Source organism: Peromyscus maniculatus, chromosome 3, assembly GCF_049852395.1.
Source record: "Peromyscus maniculatus bairdii isolate BWxNUB_F1_BW_parent chromosome 3, HU_Pman_BW_mat_3.1, whole genome shotgun sequence".
Taxonomy (NCBI): Eukaryota; Metazoa; Chordata; class Mammalia; order Rodentia; family Cricetidae; genus Peromyscus; species Peromyscus maniculatus.
The window spans coordinates 60966095-60984110 of NC_134854.1; the positions used below are offsets into that span (position 1 = coordinate 60966095).

The following is an 18016-nucleotide window of genomic DNA, read 5'->3' on the forward strand; positions in this document are numbered from 1 at the left end:
CGGGTGACAAAGATTTGTCCTGACTGTGGGCCAGGCAGGAAAATTCTAGCTACAGGCTGTCACTATTCCTCGGCTGATCACTCCAACTCTGAGTGTTAGGAGCTGAGATTGAAGTTCTGACTCTAAAGAATGCACGTTCTGAGACACTGAAGGGAGAGATGGCATTTAGTCTGTGTTTCTGGGTAGCTTTTTCTTTGGTACCGGGAATTGAACCCAGGGCTTCATACTTAAAGAAGCACAAGCCCCACCACCAAGCTGTGTTCTCAACCTCTAAATATATTTTAAAAATCAGAACGCTTGGTTTTGAATCAGCTGTTTTCTGAGAACGCTTGTGTGGGCATATGTGTCCTAACATCAAAGTGAATGTTTTCCCTTACTATTTTCTCATAGGAATCCATACACTTACAGTTCATGCATCAGCCACACAAGAAGCCACCATCACTCCAGTCCTGGCTCACTCTGTCCCTGGGATAGAGCTAACTTTTACCTTGGGCATTTCCCCCCTTGCCTAGTCATTTGTCTGACCTTGAGTTTCACCAAGATAAATCTGGCAGAATTTACAGATGGGGGTTGACCCCAGGATATTTCTTCACCCACAGATTTGGTCATTAGTGTGTCTGCTAGCAAGTAAAATATTAAAGATACCTATAGATTTTACACAATTGATATTCAGTGAGTAGAACACTTGCCTAGTGTTCACCAGGCCCTGAATGCAGTCTCTAGTGCTCCCACCCCGTCTCTGTCTCTAGGGCTTGATGCATTTACTTACCATGTTTCCATAAAAGCTGTTTGCAAAATATTTTCTCTTCAGATACCTTCTTCATAATAGTTTCTGGTGAAAAGGGAACAAGGGTTGGATGAGATTCTCTTGTTGCAGACACACTCCCTAGTGTGGTGACAGCGTTGCCAAAAGGAAGAGACTGCCAGGGCAAACACGCTCCGGCCTGAGAACCTCCCTTTTCTGAATTCCTAGTTTGTTCTTTCCCAGCCTTCTCCCTTCCGAACCCACAAGTTTCATGTTAGCATCATTGTCCAGAATATAAATGGCTTTGCCAGCAACTCTGCGCACAGCTTGTCCAAGAACAAATGTAAAGGAAATAATGCTCCATTTATTGATTGGCTTTGTTTAAAAAAAAAAAAAAACAACCAATTTGAGCTGAGCGTGGTAGCATATGCCTATAGTCTATGTACTCTGGAAGCAGGAGGATCATTGCAAGTTTGAGGCCAGCAAGGCAGGTTCCAGGCCAGCCAAGGCTACATAGAGCATGTCTGAAGCACACACATTCATGCTCATATTCTCGCCACCCTTCAAAAGCCTGATATATCTTTCCAATATCAGATAGTCTGTGGAGGGAGGGATCCAGAAGGATTTGAAAGTCGGGAGGAGGATGAATATGATCAAAGTACATTATAGACATGTATGAAATTCTCAAAAAATAATTTTTGAAGGAAATATGTGTTTAAATAAAAGCCTGCAGTAGGAAGAGCTCTCTGTGGCCTGGGAGGGTTTCTCAGGGAGTGTTGGTCTGGTCCTTGAAGGCGAAGTTGTCAGTTGATGTTGCTCACTTTGGAATTGTCAGTGGTTTTGTGGCTCTCCATGGTAGTGTAGCACACTGGTAGTTATGTGTCAATCATGTTCTAGAATGTTCTACTTAGTGATGCTGCCTTACAAAGTCACTTTCCTTCGCTGGACATTTCCTTTTAAGCCCTCTGTTCTTGAAGCTCCAGACACTGTTAATAAATCCTAGATTTTGGCCCCCATAGGATCTCTAGAAATAGAATCAGAATGGGGCTTTTAGAGATGACACACCCCAGCTGTTTATCTCCACAGATGACAAAACGGGCCCATGTTTGGAAGTGAGGTGACTGGCCCAAAGCTTGCAGTTGGCAGCAGAGTGAGGGCCAGAACTTTATTCAGTACTTTGCCCTATGCATGTGCTTCTGCCCTATTTCTCAGAACTCTAATTGTGTTCATTTTTAATTTATTTTCATTTTATGCACATTGGTGTTTTGTCTGCATGTATATCTGTGTAGGGTGTCAGATCCCCTGGAACAGGAGTCACAGACAGTTGTCAGCTGCCATGTGGGTGCTGGAATTGAACCCAGGCCCTCTGGAAGAGCAGCCAGTGCTCTTAACTGTCGAGCCTTCTCTCCAGCCCCTGATGCTGTTAATTCTTAGAAGCATACCAGATGCGGGGCTCTGGGCTCCAAGTCTTTTCCTACTAAAGTACATTTATGAAATTTTTTGGTCCTTTTATACATTCTTGTATTCAAACCAGGCCAAATTAAAATTTAGTTGCAAACAGTGTAGAAACTACATAATTCCAATTGTACTCTCCAGGCCAAAGCCAAAGAAGGGGATACTTTAATCTCTCGTGGACAGTTTGGATACAGTCAGAGCTTGTCACCATCATCGTTCCTAATCCTCCAAGGGGCCCCGTAGCGTAGAGTGCTATGGCGCGTAGGATTCCCACTCATTCCATTTTGTTTGAGATACGCCATTGTGTCAGCTGTCAAATACTGGAGGTGCTGGGAACCTGTTCAGCCCTCCTTCAGCAAGCCTGTGTGGTTTGCTATTTGACAGCATCGGTTTAAAAACAAGACTGTGTTGAGATGCTAGGTTCCCTGGCTTCTCATCTTCCTCTCATTGAAAGCTCTCTGCCCCCATGCCTTGTCTTTTGTCCCTTGCCTTGTCTTTTGTCCCTTATCCCTTCACTTCAGCCAGTGTCTTTGCTGATCTTCAAAAGTATAAATGAAGCCAACTTCTGTGTACTTTTTACCTGGCTGCTTCATTTAGCGTAACAAATGTGCTCTTGTGCACTCTCTCACTTGCTCGCGAGCGCTCTCTCTCTCTCTCTCTCTCTCTCTCTCTCTCTCTCTCTCTCTCACACACACACACACACACACACACACACACACACACACACACACACACGGGTCTTTCTTGGCCTCAACTGAGAACTACAACCACTGCCCCTCACCTTCCTATTTTTTTCCCCTTCATAACATTGTCCATCTTCTAGTCCAACACGTGCTTGTTGTACAGAGCTCTCCAGACAAGTCCTATCTATAGTCAGCGTGGGGAGCTTCTGCTTCACCAGTGTTCACTGCAGGTTCTAGCAGAAGCAGGGTGTTAAAAGTACCAAGAGCATCTTTAGGTTATTAATAGTAGCTACCAACTGCTGTAGTTCATATAGGAGAACCATTCTTAGTTCAGAAGATAGTGATTCAGTCTTGTTTCCTGTTCGTTGCAAAGTTTTGTAGGCTGTGGGGTAGATCAGTTGTAGAATACTCAACCTCTCATGTATAAGACCCTTGCTTTAATCCCAGCCCTCAGGAGGCAGGGGAGGAGTATGCAAGTGTGAGGCCAAACTCTAAAATCCTTTATGATTGAGATAGTAGTATATTCTCTCTTCTTTTAAGATGTACTTGTTACATATAAGTGTTCTGCAGGTCAGAAGAGGGCACCAGATCTCATGACAGATGATCGGGAGCCACCGTGTCATTCATGGCTGGGAATTGAACTCAGGACCTCTGGAAGAGCAGCCAGTGCTCCTAACCTCTGAGCCATCTCTCCAGCCCCCGAGATAATAGTATATTCTTCAAGCTGAGGGAGTTTTGGTGTTTTTTTTGTTTTGTTTTGTTTGTTTGTTTTTGGTAATGGATTTTGTTTTATTTAAACAAGAGGAAATTAAGATGTGAGATCTCAGAATAGTTGGTTTTGGTCTTATTGATCATTTTCCTTTAGAAGATTCAGCACTAGTTAACACACATATAATTAAATCTACTTTAAAAACCTGATAGTGGCTGGGTGGTAGTGGTCCACACCTTTAATCCCAGCACTCAGAGGCAGAGGCAGGCGGATCTCCGTGAGTTCGAGGCCATCCTGGTCTACAGAGTGAGTTCCAGGACAGGCTCCAAAGCTACACAGAGAAACCCACTTGATATTGTTTGAAAGGTTAACTATGTTAAACATGGTAGAAATTCAGGAGCACCAGAAAGGAAATGTGGAAATACTGGAGCTACCGCTTAGGTGCTTGACACTCAACCCTAGTTCTGGTTCTGAGGATGGTTGGGAGGGAGTGGAGGTAGAGGTGGGGAGGGATAGGATTGGGAAAATACTGCTGCAAAAGTGTTTGAACTGAGAATTCTGCAGTTAGCCTTTGAATGTGTTCACTTCCACCTTCTTACCGATGTACACGCCTGATATTTTTTTTAAAAAAAAAAGGCAAAAGTAACCAAGCATTTCGTCTCCTTTGTAAAGATTTATTTTTATTTAATATGTAGGAATTTTTACCTGCATGTATGTTTGTGCGTTGTGTGTGTGCATACACTGCCAGAGGAGGAGATCTAATTCCCTGGAGCTAGAGTTACAGACAGTTGTGAGCTATCACATGGGTACTGGGAATTGAACCTAGGTCCTCTGGAAGAGCAGCCAGTGTTTTTTAATCACTGAACCATCTCTCCAACTTTCACTTTGTCTCTTGATTTATTCATTTTTAATTTTTTTTCTTATTTTATGTGTATATGTTTGTGCCATGTGAGGCCAGAGAATGTCTGGAGTTACAGGTAATTGTGAGCTGCCGTGTGGCTGCTGGGAACTGAACTCAGGTCTGTACTCTTGTTTAAAGAGTATTTTTAATTTATTCTTTGGCAAATTTATACATGTATTTCCTTTATCTTGATCATAGCCACCCCCACACTCCTTCCTTCCACTCTTCCCCAGAAATTCCCAGTGTGCCCCCTACCTTTATGACCTCTTTCTTCTCTCTCTCTCTCTCTCTCTCTCTCTCTCTCTCTCTCTCTCTCAACACAGACAGGGTTTCTCTGTGTAGCTTTGCGCCTTTCCTGGAACTCGCTTTGGAGACCAGGTTGGCCTCAAACTCACAGAGATCCGTCTGCCTCTGCCTCCCGAGTGCTGGGATTAAAGGCGTGCGCCACCACCGCCCAGCAACTTCCAATATTCTTAAAGCTTAACCTGGACATGTAAATTATTAGTATTTTCCTAGCATTACAAGGAGTTTTTTTCCTTTTAAGACATGAACACTTCTATTAGCTTGGGTTATCTCTTAAGCATCCCTAAATTTCTTTGATGAAAAATTAATATCGATGCAGCCTTCACCAAAGTTATTTATGCGTTACTTTCTTGCTGTAATAGTAGATAAAGCTTTAACTGTTGATGCATAAAGGTTCTAAAGATAAGAATTAAAGAGTAGGATTATTATTTGGAATGGCTAGAGCAAAGTCTGAAGTGCCTATGCTTTTGTGTTCTAATCCTTGTTACCTAATTTGAGGGATGTTCTAAGATTTTGGGAATTCACATAAGGCTTCTCTGAGTTTGCCTCGTCTATTTCCAGACCCTCTTCCTCTTTCCATGTGTGTTCTCTGATTGTGTCCATACTTTGTCCACACAGCAGTTACTTGTTCTTATCTCTGGATCTGCTGCTACAGTGACCTCTGGGAGATCAGTGTGCTGTCTCGTTTTTGTACCCTGAGTAATGACTGCCCAATAGGTGCTGACAAGCATATTTGGAAGTAACACTAGAGCCTGTGGGAACGGGATGAGAGAGGGGTGTGGGGCCAGTGATGGTGAGAGTCATCCTAAAGGAACCCATTGGAAGTGTGGGATCGGGGAACATGGTAATACTATGGCACAATGAGGAGCTTGGAGTTTCTTCCTAGGATCGTGTAGTTTGCAGTCGTATATAGTGATTAAATCATTAGTTTTAAGTTTAAAATTAATAAATTCCTCCTTATAATTTAAACAGCAAAATTTTAAGTTTATACTTTTCTCTAGGAATACATTTTAAAAGTTAGATCTCTGACATATTCAGCTACCTTAGAGAATGTATTTTTAAGTCCTTGCCTTATTTCTTGGTTGCCTCCATTTTAACCAGCATTGACTTTGAGTGGATAGATTCCGAGGAGCTCTTGTGGTTTGGAAGCAGTGTTCTCCTAGCTCCAGCAGCTTCGTTCGTGCCCTGCTGTGGCAAATGACACCTGTAGATATGCTTCTGGAGTTCAAGTGCAGATCTCCAGTGAAGCTCGAGCGGTTCAGCTGCTGTGAACGTTTCTTAGCTTTCACTGTGGCACAGTTATAAATCATTTAGTATTACATAATATTCTCTTTTGGCAAGTTCTTCATAATTCAGCAGACAATTGCTTTTAAGGTTTTCTTATACAGAAAGCTACATGGTCCCAAAGTTTGCTTGCTTGTCATAGGACTCCTGAGTTTTAGTTAGTTGGGTTAGTAGCCAAAGACCTAAGGTTGAAAGTCACGGTTTGAGTATTGCCAGCTTTTCCAACCCTATATGGTCTCCAGTACTGACAAGTTAGAGTTCATTGTTCTCTGCATCTTTGTGCTGCTAATGAACATCTCTTTTTGCAGGATTCATGAATAAAATTTTCCACCCCAACATTGATGAAGCGTAAGTAACTATTTAAAAATGTTTAAATTTGAATTTTCGCAGCAACTGTTCTTGATTAATTAGAGGTCATCTCTCTTTCCCTGTTGTAAAAGAACCCTCAGTTATCATTTGGGTGTTATGGGAAGGTAGCACTGTATGAATGGTCACTTAGACTGTAGAGTTCTAGGGATGGGATCATCTAAGTCATTGAGGTTCCAGCACAGTTATTGATTGTACTGTTACATTTTTCCATTTTCATGACTGGGATCCAGCTGGAATAACCCACATCTCCACTCTTAAGTGTAGACCCAACTTGAAGACCCATTGTCAGCATATGGATTTACTGTTTTCAGCCCTTAAGATATTTGACAAATATGAATAATGATAGTTTATCTTAATTATACATTTCTTAATGACTGTTTTTAAATGATTCCATCATAGCCCGTCTTGTCCTTCCAGTGCTGGTTATTTGGACTATACTTTTTTTCTTTGTCCAGCTTCAGTTTTTGCTGTTTCAACAACTGCATAGGAAATTTTTGTGAACCTTGTTTGGGTAGGTTACATGTCTACATTGTGCCCCTAATCTTTAATGCCTTATGTATCCACCATCCTAACGACAGGATGTTCTCTGAGGTAACTCCGGAAAATAGATTCAGGAATTTAGTACGATGTGATACTTTTATCTAATCTGTAGTGCAATAATGTCAGGCTCTCAGCTACCTTACGAGACTTTATGAGAATATGCACACCCTTGGCTGTGTAGTGAAATTCTGTCCTCAGGGAATCACAAGGTGGATCTACCCTTGTTCCCTGGGTTAATTCTCAACACTTGTTGCTTCAGGTGTTTTCTTCTTAGTATGGTCAGTCTTGTTCCTTGTTGGATGTAAACAAGGTGCAAAAGAGCTTGTAAATACCTGTGCTTCTCATCTTCTTTACTCCCAACTGCATCTTAAAGGATGTTACAAAGTGTTTTTGATAAAATTAGCTGCCAGAAACATGCAACTAGATTTCTAATTTTTTAAAAGTGCCATTTTTTTTCCATCTGTTTCAGGTCAGGAACTGTGTGTCTAGATGTAATTAATCAAACTTGGACAGCTCTCTATGGTGAGTTTGGCCATGGAATATTTTTTGGAGATACTGAGACATTGCCTCAAAAGAATTTTGTTTGGCTTTTCTTCAGTGGTTAATATGTTGTGTTGGGAATGGGAAAGGATTTTGAGGGGCTGAGTGGGAAGGTTTGCTCAATAGAAAAAATGGGGATGGTTAGGGAGATTGGCTCAGTGGTTAAAAGTGCTTGCTGAACAAACATGAGGCTGGACTCTGAATCTCCAGGACTGGTGAGAGTGCCAGGTGGGCATAGGGCCTCTCTAATTACAGCCTCTCAAGTCGGAAATTCAGGGCAGTCTGGCTGGTTTGGTTGAGAGACTCTGCGTCAATGACTAAAGTGGAAAGAACACGTGCACACTACAGAAATGGAAAGAGAAACAGGGTGAAGTGCAAACTTCAGTTTACTAATGCAAAGTTAAAACAAGTTAATGAAGGGCTGAAGAGATGGCTCAAGAATGGTTAACAAAGCCGGGCGGTGGTGGTGCACGCCTTTACTCTTCAGCACTTGCACTTGGGAGGCAGAGGCAGGCAGATCTCGGTGAGTTCAAGACCAGCCCGGTCTAGAAATCGAGAGTTCCAGGACAGCCAGGTTTACATAGTGAAACCCTGTCTCGAAAAACCAAAAGGAAAAAAGGGGAAAAAAATAATGGTTAACAAGCTGCCCTTGCATAGGACCTGAGTTCAGTTTCCTGTACCCACGTCAGGCTGCAGTTGCCTGTAACTTTTCAGTTCCGGGAGATCTGATGACTCTGGCCTCAGGTACCTGCATTCATGTGAATATAACTACCCACCCCCAACAAATAGACATAATTTTAAACATTTTTTAATCTTTAAAATAAAATTTCTGTGGGCCAGGTGTGGTGACCCATACCTGTAACTCCAGCAGCACTCAGGAAGCCGAGGCAGGAAGAAATCTGAGGGCATTGCTAGCTTGCTGGCTGTACAGGGAGACTGGCTGGAAAATTTAAAAAAAAAAAAGTACAATTTATAAGATTCTAAATTAAAGGTGCAGCAATATTATGTATATAAACACAAATACATATACAAACAGTTTTTTTTATGAGTTCTGAAACATGCTGTGGTAGGCATTCCAGGGATCTCTTAGGCATCCTTCAGTTCTGAAAGTGGAGACTCATCCATTGTAACAAATCAACAAATAAATGAGTCAGCTCTTGAGAATACTGTGCGTGTTGAATATTGCAGAAGTATGAGGAATAGTAAGCTTTTGGTCCTTGGACTTGAGACCTGCTTGGGGAGCTGACAATAATTAAAAGTCTATTTAAAGTCAATCAGTGATACTAAAGCAAAATATTTTTTCCTACAAGTCCAGATCCACAGTCATAATTAGACACTCCCTTTTCTGATGTTCCTACCACATGAGGTTTTCCTGCACTGTTTCTGCTCTGAATTCATCTTACAGTTCTCTCTTACATCCCCCCCTTGACTTGGTATTGGTTTTGTGTGTGTGTGTTCGTTCCTATGTGCCTATTTTTTGCTCTACTAGATTGTTGTCTATTTAGGGACTGTTAGGTGTGTGTCTGATTTGTCTTTAAGTCCTGAGACTTGACTTTTCTTTTTTTTTTTTTTTTTTTTTTTTTTTCTTTCGAGACAGGGTTTCTCTGTATAGCTTTGTGCCTTTCCTGGAACTCACTCTGTATGTAGCCCAGGCTGGCCTCGAACTCACAGAGATCCGTCTGGTTCTGCCTCCCAAGTGCTGGGATTAAAGGCGTGCACCACCACCGCCCAGCAAGTCCTGAGACTTTTAACACAGTGCCTCTCACTAAAAAAGGGTTGCCAGAAGGCCTAATAGATAAGAGTTGTTGAAGACACAAGAAAAGGAAGGAACCTGCATTGTCCAGAGATGGTTTCCTAAAGACTGTGAGGAGAGTCTGGAGTGGTGGTCACACCTTTAATCCCAGAGCTTGAGAGGCAGAGGCAGAAGGATCTCTTAAGGTTGAATTAGCCCAGTCAAGAGACCGTTTCCCAAAAAAATTAGACAAATGAAAAAGACTCATGCGAAGACAAGGATGGGTATATGGGAGAAGTTGGAGCGAGGAACAGGAAAGGAGAATTTGTAATCTCAAAATAGAAAAGAAATTTAAAAGACAATGCTCATGAGAGCTTTTTCTACTGTTGGTCTACCCACAGCCTGAAAGCCACCTTTCTCCGACTGGTTAGTTGATGAGATCACTGAGGATGGTTAGTTGCCAGCAGCACATAGTTCACTCATTTCAGAAGTATTTCCTCTGGAAGTCTGTCTCCTTATCTTTATGTGGCTGTCCCTTTTCTCAACCTCAGGCATTACTTTCTCAGAGATGCCTCCTTTCCTAGCCAGCCTATCATATAACATCTTGTTTTGTGTTTATTTTAAAGCTATTTATCGATCTCCTGGATTGTAAGCTCCGGTAGAGTAGGACTTCATAAATTTTGTGCATTTGCAACCCCTTTTAGCTCAAGAAAAACTGTTTTTGTTGTTGTTGTTGTTTTGGTTTTGTTGTTTGTTTTCCAAGACAGAGTTACTCTATGTAGCAGCCCTGACTGTGCTGGAACTCACTCTGTAGACCTGGCTGGCCTCGAACTCACAGAAATCTTCCTGCCTCTGCCTCCTGAGTGTTAGGATTAGAAGAGAAATTTGTAAAAATTTCTTTTTTATGTTTAAGGGAGTTCTGCCTGTTTGTGTATGTGTACCACTCGCCTGCTCAGAGCCTGTGGAGGCCAGAAGGATCAGCTGACTTTAAGCAGCTGAACCCAGCCCAGGGACTGGGCAGGAGCAGCCACTGTCTTAACCACTAGCTATCTCTCCAGCCCCTGCCCCAGACGGTTTTCTGTGACCGTGGATATATAAGCTTATACAACAAGTACACAAATTAAACATCTACTGGTAACAAACCATATTTTAAAACAATTCTTTGAGCTGGGCAGTGGTGGTGCACTTTAATTCCAGCTCTCGGGAGGCAGGCAGATCTTGTGAGTTCGAGGCCAGCCTGGTCTACAGAGTGAGTTCCAGGACAGGTTCCTAAGCTGTACAAAGAAACAGTCTCGGAAAAAAAAAACAAAATAAAAAACAAAACAAAACAATTCTTTGGCATGCATATGATTTTACTGTTTATTAAAAATGAAAGCAAACTTGCATGCTAATAGAGGGTGATGAATTTGTATATTTTTAAAGAATTAAATATTGACTGAATATTTGATAATACCAAGTATAAAGCATCTTGGATGTCAATACTGAAGGCCACCCATTGTAGGATTTTATTTTAAAATGTGTTACATTTATTTATGCTGTGGAGCATTTGTTTAATGATGCAAAGATGTGTTGCATTCCTTTATATTGCATTTGTTTAACTCTGTGCAGCTGTGATTCTTTGCCTAAAACACCTGATGGTCTAATAAAGAGCTGAATGGCCAGTAATGTGGCAGGAGAAAGGATAAGCAGGGTTGGCAGACAAAGGATAAATAGGAGATGTCTGGGAGGAAAAAAGAAGGAAGAAAGATCAAGGAACCTAGAGGAAGGAGGAAGACTTCAAGGGCCAGCCACCTAGCTACACAGCTACACAGGCAGACTCGCAGCAAGAAGGAGGAAAAGGTGTACAGTAATAGAGAAAGAGGAAAGCCCCAAGGCAAAAGGTAGATGGACTAATTTTAGTTAAGAAAAAGAATAAGCCTCCATGTGTGGTTTTATTTGGGAGCTGGGTGGCAGGCCCCCCAAAAGAGTAAAGAGTAATAAAAAAAAAAAAGCTAATAACAGTCACCTTGATTAATATATAATACAAGATAACAGATATGTGTGGGAACATTTAAAAAGATGTTAGAACTTCTAACTTGATACTTACATGCAGAGGAGAAATAGTAGAAATATCAAAGTATTTGTTTTTTTGTACTTAAACCATTATTTATATATGAGCAGAAAACTTGCACGGTAAAAACATCACAGTTCTCAACACACTGCAGTCTCAGGTCTGAGCTCAGGTGTATCAGGCAGCATTCATTGGCATGACATAGCATGATGGCACATGCACCACAAAGCACACGTGTGTGTTCAGAACCAGGGCTGCAGTGAAGTCCACAGTGCAGCCCAGGCAAGTGCTGCTGAGGTCTTTGCATTCCTTCTGTGTTTGATTTTTAATTAATTTTGGTGGCTACATTTTCTTAAATGTTTAACTTTTTCCAAAATATTTACTATTTTTCATTCTCTCCCTACATATGGGGTTAGTGTCCATAGTTGTAAGAAACTAAATAATAGAGGAGGGCCTTGTCTTGGTATATTTACACCTGTACTCCTAGAATAGTATCTGCTGTACAGTAAGTTTCAACCATTTGTTGAACTAAAAAGACAAGACAACCAGAGCACACACACTCCAAGGGTGACTGTGTGTGTTTGTGTGTGTGTGTGTGTGTGTGTGTGTGTGTGTGTGTGTGTATGTATGTATGTATATAAACATGTGTGTTTAGATAGACAAACAGTACATTTCTGTCAAGCTGCCTGAACTATTTGACATAATGTTTTTTCTTAAACTGCATTCACATTTTAGAAATGTGCCTAGCAAAACATTACAGCTTTGTTCCAGTTACACTCAAGTAAGTTAGATTGAATTTCACTAACTCTTATACAACTGTCCAGAAAACCTTTCTAGAAAAAGTTTGCCGATTCTCAAGGACCTCACATCTCCAAAAGTTTTTAACAGATTTATTCATTGTAATTCATGTGAGTCACACACTTAATGTTTTTGTTTATCAGCTATGTGCAAGCTATCACCACTGTCCACCAACCCCAAAAGAAAGATGCTTGTTAACTACACACACACACACACACACACACACACACACACACACACACACACACACACACACACTGTAGCCCTAGAGAACCACCAGTCTGCTTTTTATATTTCTAGGTTTATTTGCTCTGAACATTCTTGACCAACTATGTGCCCTTTGGTGATGGCTATTTTCAGTTTGCAGAGTTTTAGAAGGCTTATCCCAGTTAATAGCATGTATCAGAATCTTCTTTTCATGACTGAATATTATTCTGTTGTTAACACATTTTATTGATGTGTTTATCAGATGATGGCATTTGAGTAGTGCTTTGGTAACTATTGGTGCACAAATTTTTTAAAAAGTTGAAATTTATTTATGTTATGTGTATGGGTGTTTGACCTACATGCATGTGTCTGCACTGTGTGTGTGTGTACAGTGTCTGCAGAGGCCAGAAGAAGATGTTAGACCTCCTGGAATTGGAGTTAACAGACACTTGTGAGGCACCCTGTGGGGGCTGGGAACAGAACCTAGGTTCTCAGGAAGAGCAGTCAGTACTCTGCCCGCTGAGCCATCTCTCCAGCCTTGATGTACAAATCTTGATGTGGTCGTGTGCTTTCACTTCTCTTTGCAAAGTTGCCGCACCATCTTAAAAATCCTGTCAGAAACCGTGAGACTGTCAGAAAAGAGTTCAAGTAGAAGCCAGTGACTGACAGCCACACCTACAAAATGTTAGTGTATGTTCTTGTATTCTCTTGTATTTAATAAGCAACAAGTGCTAAACCGCATTGGTCAAAGAGAATTGAAAGTACATTTCCACAGTACACAGTTGCTCTTTCTAAGTGTTCCACGACATGAGTGTGGCCATTCTGACACTACAGGTAAGTGCAGGAAAACAAATACTTGCAGATAGTAGTCAAAGGTAAAATGAGCGTGTGAAGATTGCTTTGACATTTGGCTCTAAACATAGAATATTTCTCTAGAAAGTTCAACATGTGTCAAGTATTGGTAGAGTTGGTTCAAATGCTCATGAAGGTTTTTGTGGGAGTTTTTTTAAGATTTATCTGATTTTGAGAACTGAACTTTTGTTGCAGACTGCTAAAGCCTCTCATATTGAAGGTTAGTACATAATTGGTGGTGAATCCTGAGACACTCCATTTCCTGCAGTAATTCTTAAGGGGGCCTTAGTTTGATAGGGTTCGGCTGGGCAGTAGTGGCGCACACCTTTAATCCCAGCACTTGGGAAGCAGAGAGGGGGTGACATGCAGGCGAATCTCTCTGAGTTTGGGCTAGCCTAGTCTATAGAGTGAGTTCCAGGACAGCCAATGCTACACAGAGAACCCCGTCTCAAAAAAACAAAAAGAAAATCTTAGTACAATGGCTCCAAAAATTTTTTCTAATATAAGACTAAATAATTAGAGAAAGATGCCCTGTTAATGTAAGTATGCAACTGAAAAGCAAAAGGCTTAGCCTGGCCCCCAAAACTTGTTAGAACACTTTACCACCTACTTCTGAGTACCTGGAGAGAGGCAGGGAGAAGCTGGCGGTAAGGTTTCCTGCTGTTCAGTGTGCATGGGCATGTGCTATACAATGGACACAAGTGTGTTTAGAATAGCCATTCCAGCTGAAGTTTCAGATCTGTACTTGCCATAGCATAAAACTAAGCACTATTCGTACTAGCAGTAAATTTCCTTCATTCCTTTTGCCAAATAAAGCCGATTGCTGGTGGCCTATATGACTGGCACATGGCTTCTGTTCTCATTGTATTGTCTTTGCTGAGCACACACAAAGCTTGTTGGTTCAGAAGTTCCAAATTGGAATGATCATAATTTAATCACCAAGTAATTTTATATTACTTAATATTGCCAGAGAATTCATTATAGTGGGTAATATGGTTATTTCTGTAAAGATGATGTCATCAATATGAAGTTCTCTATCTAGCATTTATCTAGTAGTTATCCGATGTGCTCTTAATGACATTAAGAGAAAATAGCAGATGGCAGAATTGATTTGCTCTGGCTTATAGCACAGTAGCATCTTACATCTCTTCCTGTTCTTGCAAGACAGCCATGATAAAAGCACTGGGAAACTTAAACTGCAACTAAGGGCTTCTGGATTTCAAGGTCAAAGACAAATGAAATTAAGAATTGGTGGAGGGGGCTCTGGAGAGATGGCTCAGAGGTTAAGATCAGGGACTGTTCTTCCAGAGTTCAATTCCCAGCACCCACATGGCAGCTCACAACTGTCTGTAATTTCAGTTCCAAGGGACCCAACACCCATGGCAAAACACCAATGCACGATAGATAGATAGATAGATAGGTAGGTAGGTAGGTAGATAGGAGGGGGTCTGGAGAAGGATGGCTCACCAGTTAAGCTCACTTGGTGTTTTTCCAGTTCTTCCAGAGTTTGTTTCCAGTATCCATATCAGGTACCTCACAACCTACCTTATAAGCCCACCTCTAAGAATCTGTGTTGGGAGTGGGCTAGGGATCAACTTGACATTAGCTATAGTCATCTGAGAACCTTAATCAAGAAAATGCTTCTATGACATTAGCCTCTAGGGTTTTTCTTTTCTTTTTTTTTTTTTTTTTGAGTCAGTGTTTCTGTGTAGCCCTAGTTATCCTGGAGCTCTCTCTGTAGACCAGGCTGGCCTCAAACTCAGAGATCTGCCTGTCTCTGCCTCCTGAGTGCTGGGATTAAAGGTGTGCACCACCACCCTGCCAACCCAACCCCTTGCAAGTTAATGATTGATACAGAGCTCGGCATAGTGGAACACACCTTTAATCCCAGCACTTGGGAGACAGAGGCAGGCGGATCTCTCTGAGTTTGAGGACAGCCTGGTCTACAGAGCCAGTTCTGGGACTTCCAGGGCTACACAGAGAAACCCTGTCTTGGGGAAATAAAAATAAAAAATGACTGATATAGGAGGGCCCAGTCCACTGAGGGTAGTGCCACTTCTGGATTGGTGTCTCTGGATACTATAAGAAAGCACACTGGGGCTGGAGAGATGGCTCAGAGGTTAAGAGCACTAGCTGCTCTTCCAGAGGTCCTGAGTTCAATTCCCAGCAACCATATGGTGGCTCACAACCATCTGTAATGAGGTCTGGTGCCCTCTTCTGTCATGCAGGCATACATGCAGGCAGAGCATGTATACCAAATCAATCAATCAATCAATCAATCTAAAAAAACCAGGAAGCACACTGAGCAAGCCACTAGTAGCCAAGAAGTGTTCCTCATGGTATCTGCTTCATCCTGGAATTCTTGCCCTGGCTTCCCTTCATGACAGACTGTGATTGAGATATGTAAACTGAAATACAGTCTTTTCCATCCCAAATTGCTTTTTGGTCATGATGTTTTATTCTAGACATGGAAATCCCAACTAAGGCAGGATCTGACTCCTTCTGGCCTCTGAGGGCACCCATACAGGCACCATCCATTCACACAGACAAACATATATATAAATAGAATAATAAGTAAATCTTTACAAAAAATTGATGGGGAAAGTCCATTAAGCCATGGATAGTTTTTAAATTTTTTTTAAAGATTTATTCTTGTTTATGGGTATTCTTGTGTCTTCATATATACAAACACCACATGTGCATATATGTATCCAAAGAGGCCAGAAGAGAGGGTCAGAGAGCTGGAGTTACAAGAAGCTGTGAGCTACCCAGTGTAGATGTTGGGAACTGAACTCTGGTCATAAGCAGGGAGTTCCCTGTAGTCATGTATACTTCTAAAGCTCTGCTTCTGTCTTAGGGTTTCTATTGCTGTGAAGAGACACTGTGACCACGGCAACTCTTGTAAAGGCAAACATTGAATTGGGTGGCTTAACGGTTTTGGAGGTTCAGTCCATTATCATCATGGTGATGTGCAGGCCGACATGGTGCTGGAGAAGTAGCCAAGTGTCCCTACATATTGATGTGCAGGCAACAGTGACGTGTCTGTCTCGCTGGCCATGGCTTGAGCATGCATGAGACCTCAAAGCTTGCCTTCCTCTGAACAAGACCACACCTAGTCCAACAAGGCTACTCCCTCTAGGGTCCATTATCTTTCAACCCACCACACCTTCTATTTCTTAGTTTCTAAGTTTTCTTCAAAATAATGTCAGGAACTTGGAGGCTAGGCAAGAGAAACAGTTTTATCAGTCATAGGAGGATGGGACAGATAGAACAAATTTCTAAATAGCTATCTTCTTTTCAAACACTTTCCAAATTCATATTTTTTGGCTAAATGTAATTATGTTTACTATGGTTTGCTGAGGTATGTAGCTCAGTGGTAGAGCCCTCTGCTAGTTATGCATAAGGCCCTGGATTTGATGCCCTGTACTGAAAAAAGCAAAACCATGAAACCCTTCTATGGGCTGTGTTCATAGACCAAATTTGTAATCCTAACAGTTGGGTAGCCAGGGCAGAAAGATTTCGAGTTCCAGACGAGTCTGATTTACATAGCAAAACATTGCCTGAAGAGAACTAATAATGCTTTGTCACTCCAGTGTGTGCTTTCTAGATTTTGTTTTGGTGGTAGGTATGAAGCCCAGGCTGACCTCTGGTACAGCAATCCTCCTGCCTCCCAAGTGCTTGGTGGCACATATGTTCCACCATGCCCAGCTGTTTGTAGATGTTTTAGTGTAGCTACACTGACAGGTTTGTATAAGGCTTGCTTTATTTGTTTGTTTGTTTGGTTTTGTTTTTGTTTGGTTTTCCGAGTCAGGGTTTCTCTGTGTAGCTTTGCACCTTTCCTGGAACTCACTCTGTAGCCCAGGCTGGCCTCGAACTCACAGAGATCTGCCTGCCTCTGCCTCCCGAGTGCTGGGATTAAAGGCGTGCGCCACCACCGTGGCTTGTTTTTGTTTTGTAGACCAGGCTGCCCTCAAGCTTACAGAGAAGGTGTACGCCACCACGCCTTCCTTTGTGTATCTTTATGACTAATTGGGGCACAGAAACTCAGTGTTGCATCCATACATGTAGACTCATTACTTCAAAGCTGGATGTCATTCTGAGTCTTCTAGACAGAAGCCAAGTAGAGCAGCTTCTTGTCAGAACATGAGAGGAATGGCACCTGTTACACACAAGGAAGACCTATGCTGAGGTTTAGATTTGTTGGCTTTGACAGGATTTAGCTGGCTCCATGACCAGCCTTCTTTATGGACTTAGGATCTTCAAAAGTCATATTTGTGGCTCAGGAAGTAGTTATTTAGGAAAATTCGAAGTGTTGTTGGATTGAAGAATTTTGTGGATTAGAGATGCCCTATTCACTTGGGGCAAGTCCTAGACCATGTAGTAACCAGGCTTTGGATTGTGGATCGTGAGCCAGCCAAGAAAGGACTCACAAAGATGATCTTGGGGCTATAGTTATAGAGTCATCTTTAGTTCTTAAATATGTAGACAACAAACCCTGATTATCCTTTGTTGGTTTTGCTCTTTGGGGGCCTGCCACCCAGCTCCCAAATCAATCACACAGGGAGGCTTATTCTTACTTATAAATGCCCGGCCTTAGCTTGGCTTGTTGCTAGCCAGCTCTTCTTAACTTTAACTATCCCGTCTACCTTTTGCCTCTGCGCTTTTCCATTCCCTTACTTTTGTAAATCTTTTTTTTTTTTTTCTTTTCCTTTTGGTTTTTTGAGACAGGGTTTCTCTGTGTAGCTTTGCGCCTTTCCTGGAACTTACTTGGTAGTCCAGGCTGGCCTCAAACTCACAGAGATCCGCCTGGCTCTGCCTCCCAAGTGCTGGGATTAAAGGCGTGCGCCA

The 18016-nt window shown here is 41.9% G+C and overlaps 1 protein-coding gene across 2 annotated transcripts in view; it reads left to right on the plus strand.

Annotated features, from left to right (window-relative positions):
• The window catches only part of Ube2h (ubiquitin conjugating enzyme E2 H), a 107712-nt gene that overhangs the window by 63155 nt on the left and 26541 nt on the right, over positions 1-18016 (plus strand). The window contains exons 4-5 of one of the 2 annotated variants that reach the window (XM_042272974.2): positions 6389-6428; positions 7459-7511. The exons of the other annotated variant lie outside the window; for it this stretch is intronic. Coding sequence (XP_042128908.1) covers positions 6389-6428; positions 7459-7511 — 93 coding nt within the window. The remainder of the gene's footprint in view (positions 1-6388; positions 6429-7458; positions 7512-18016) is intronic. 2 annotated transcript variants of the gene reach the window in all.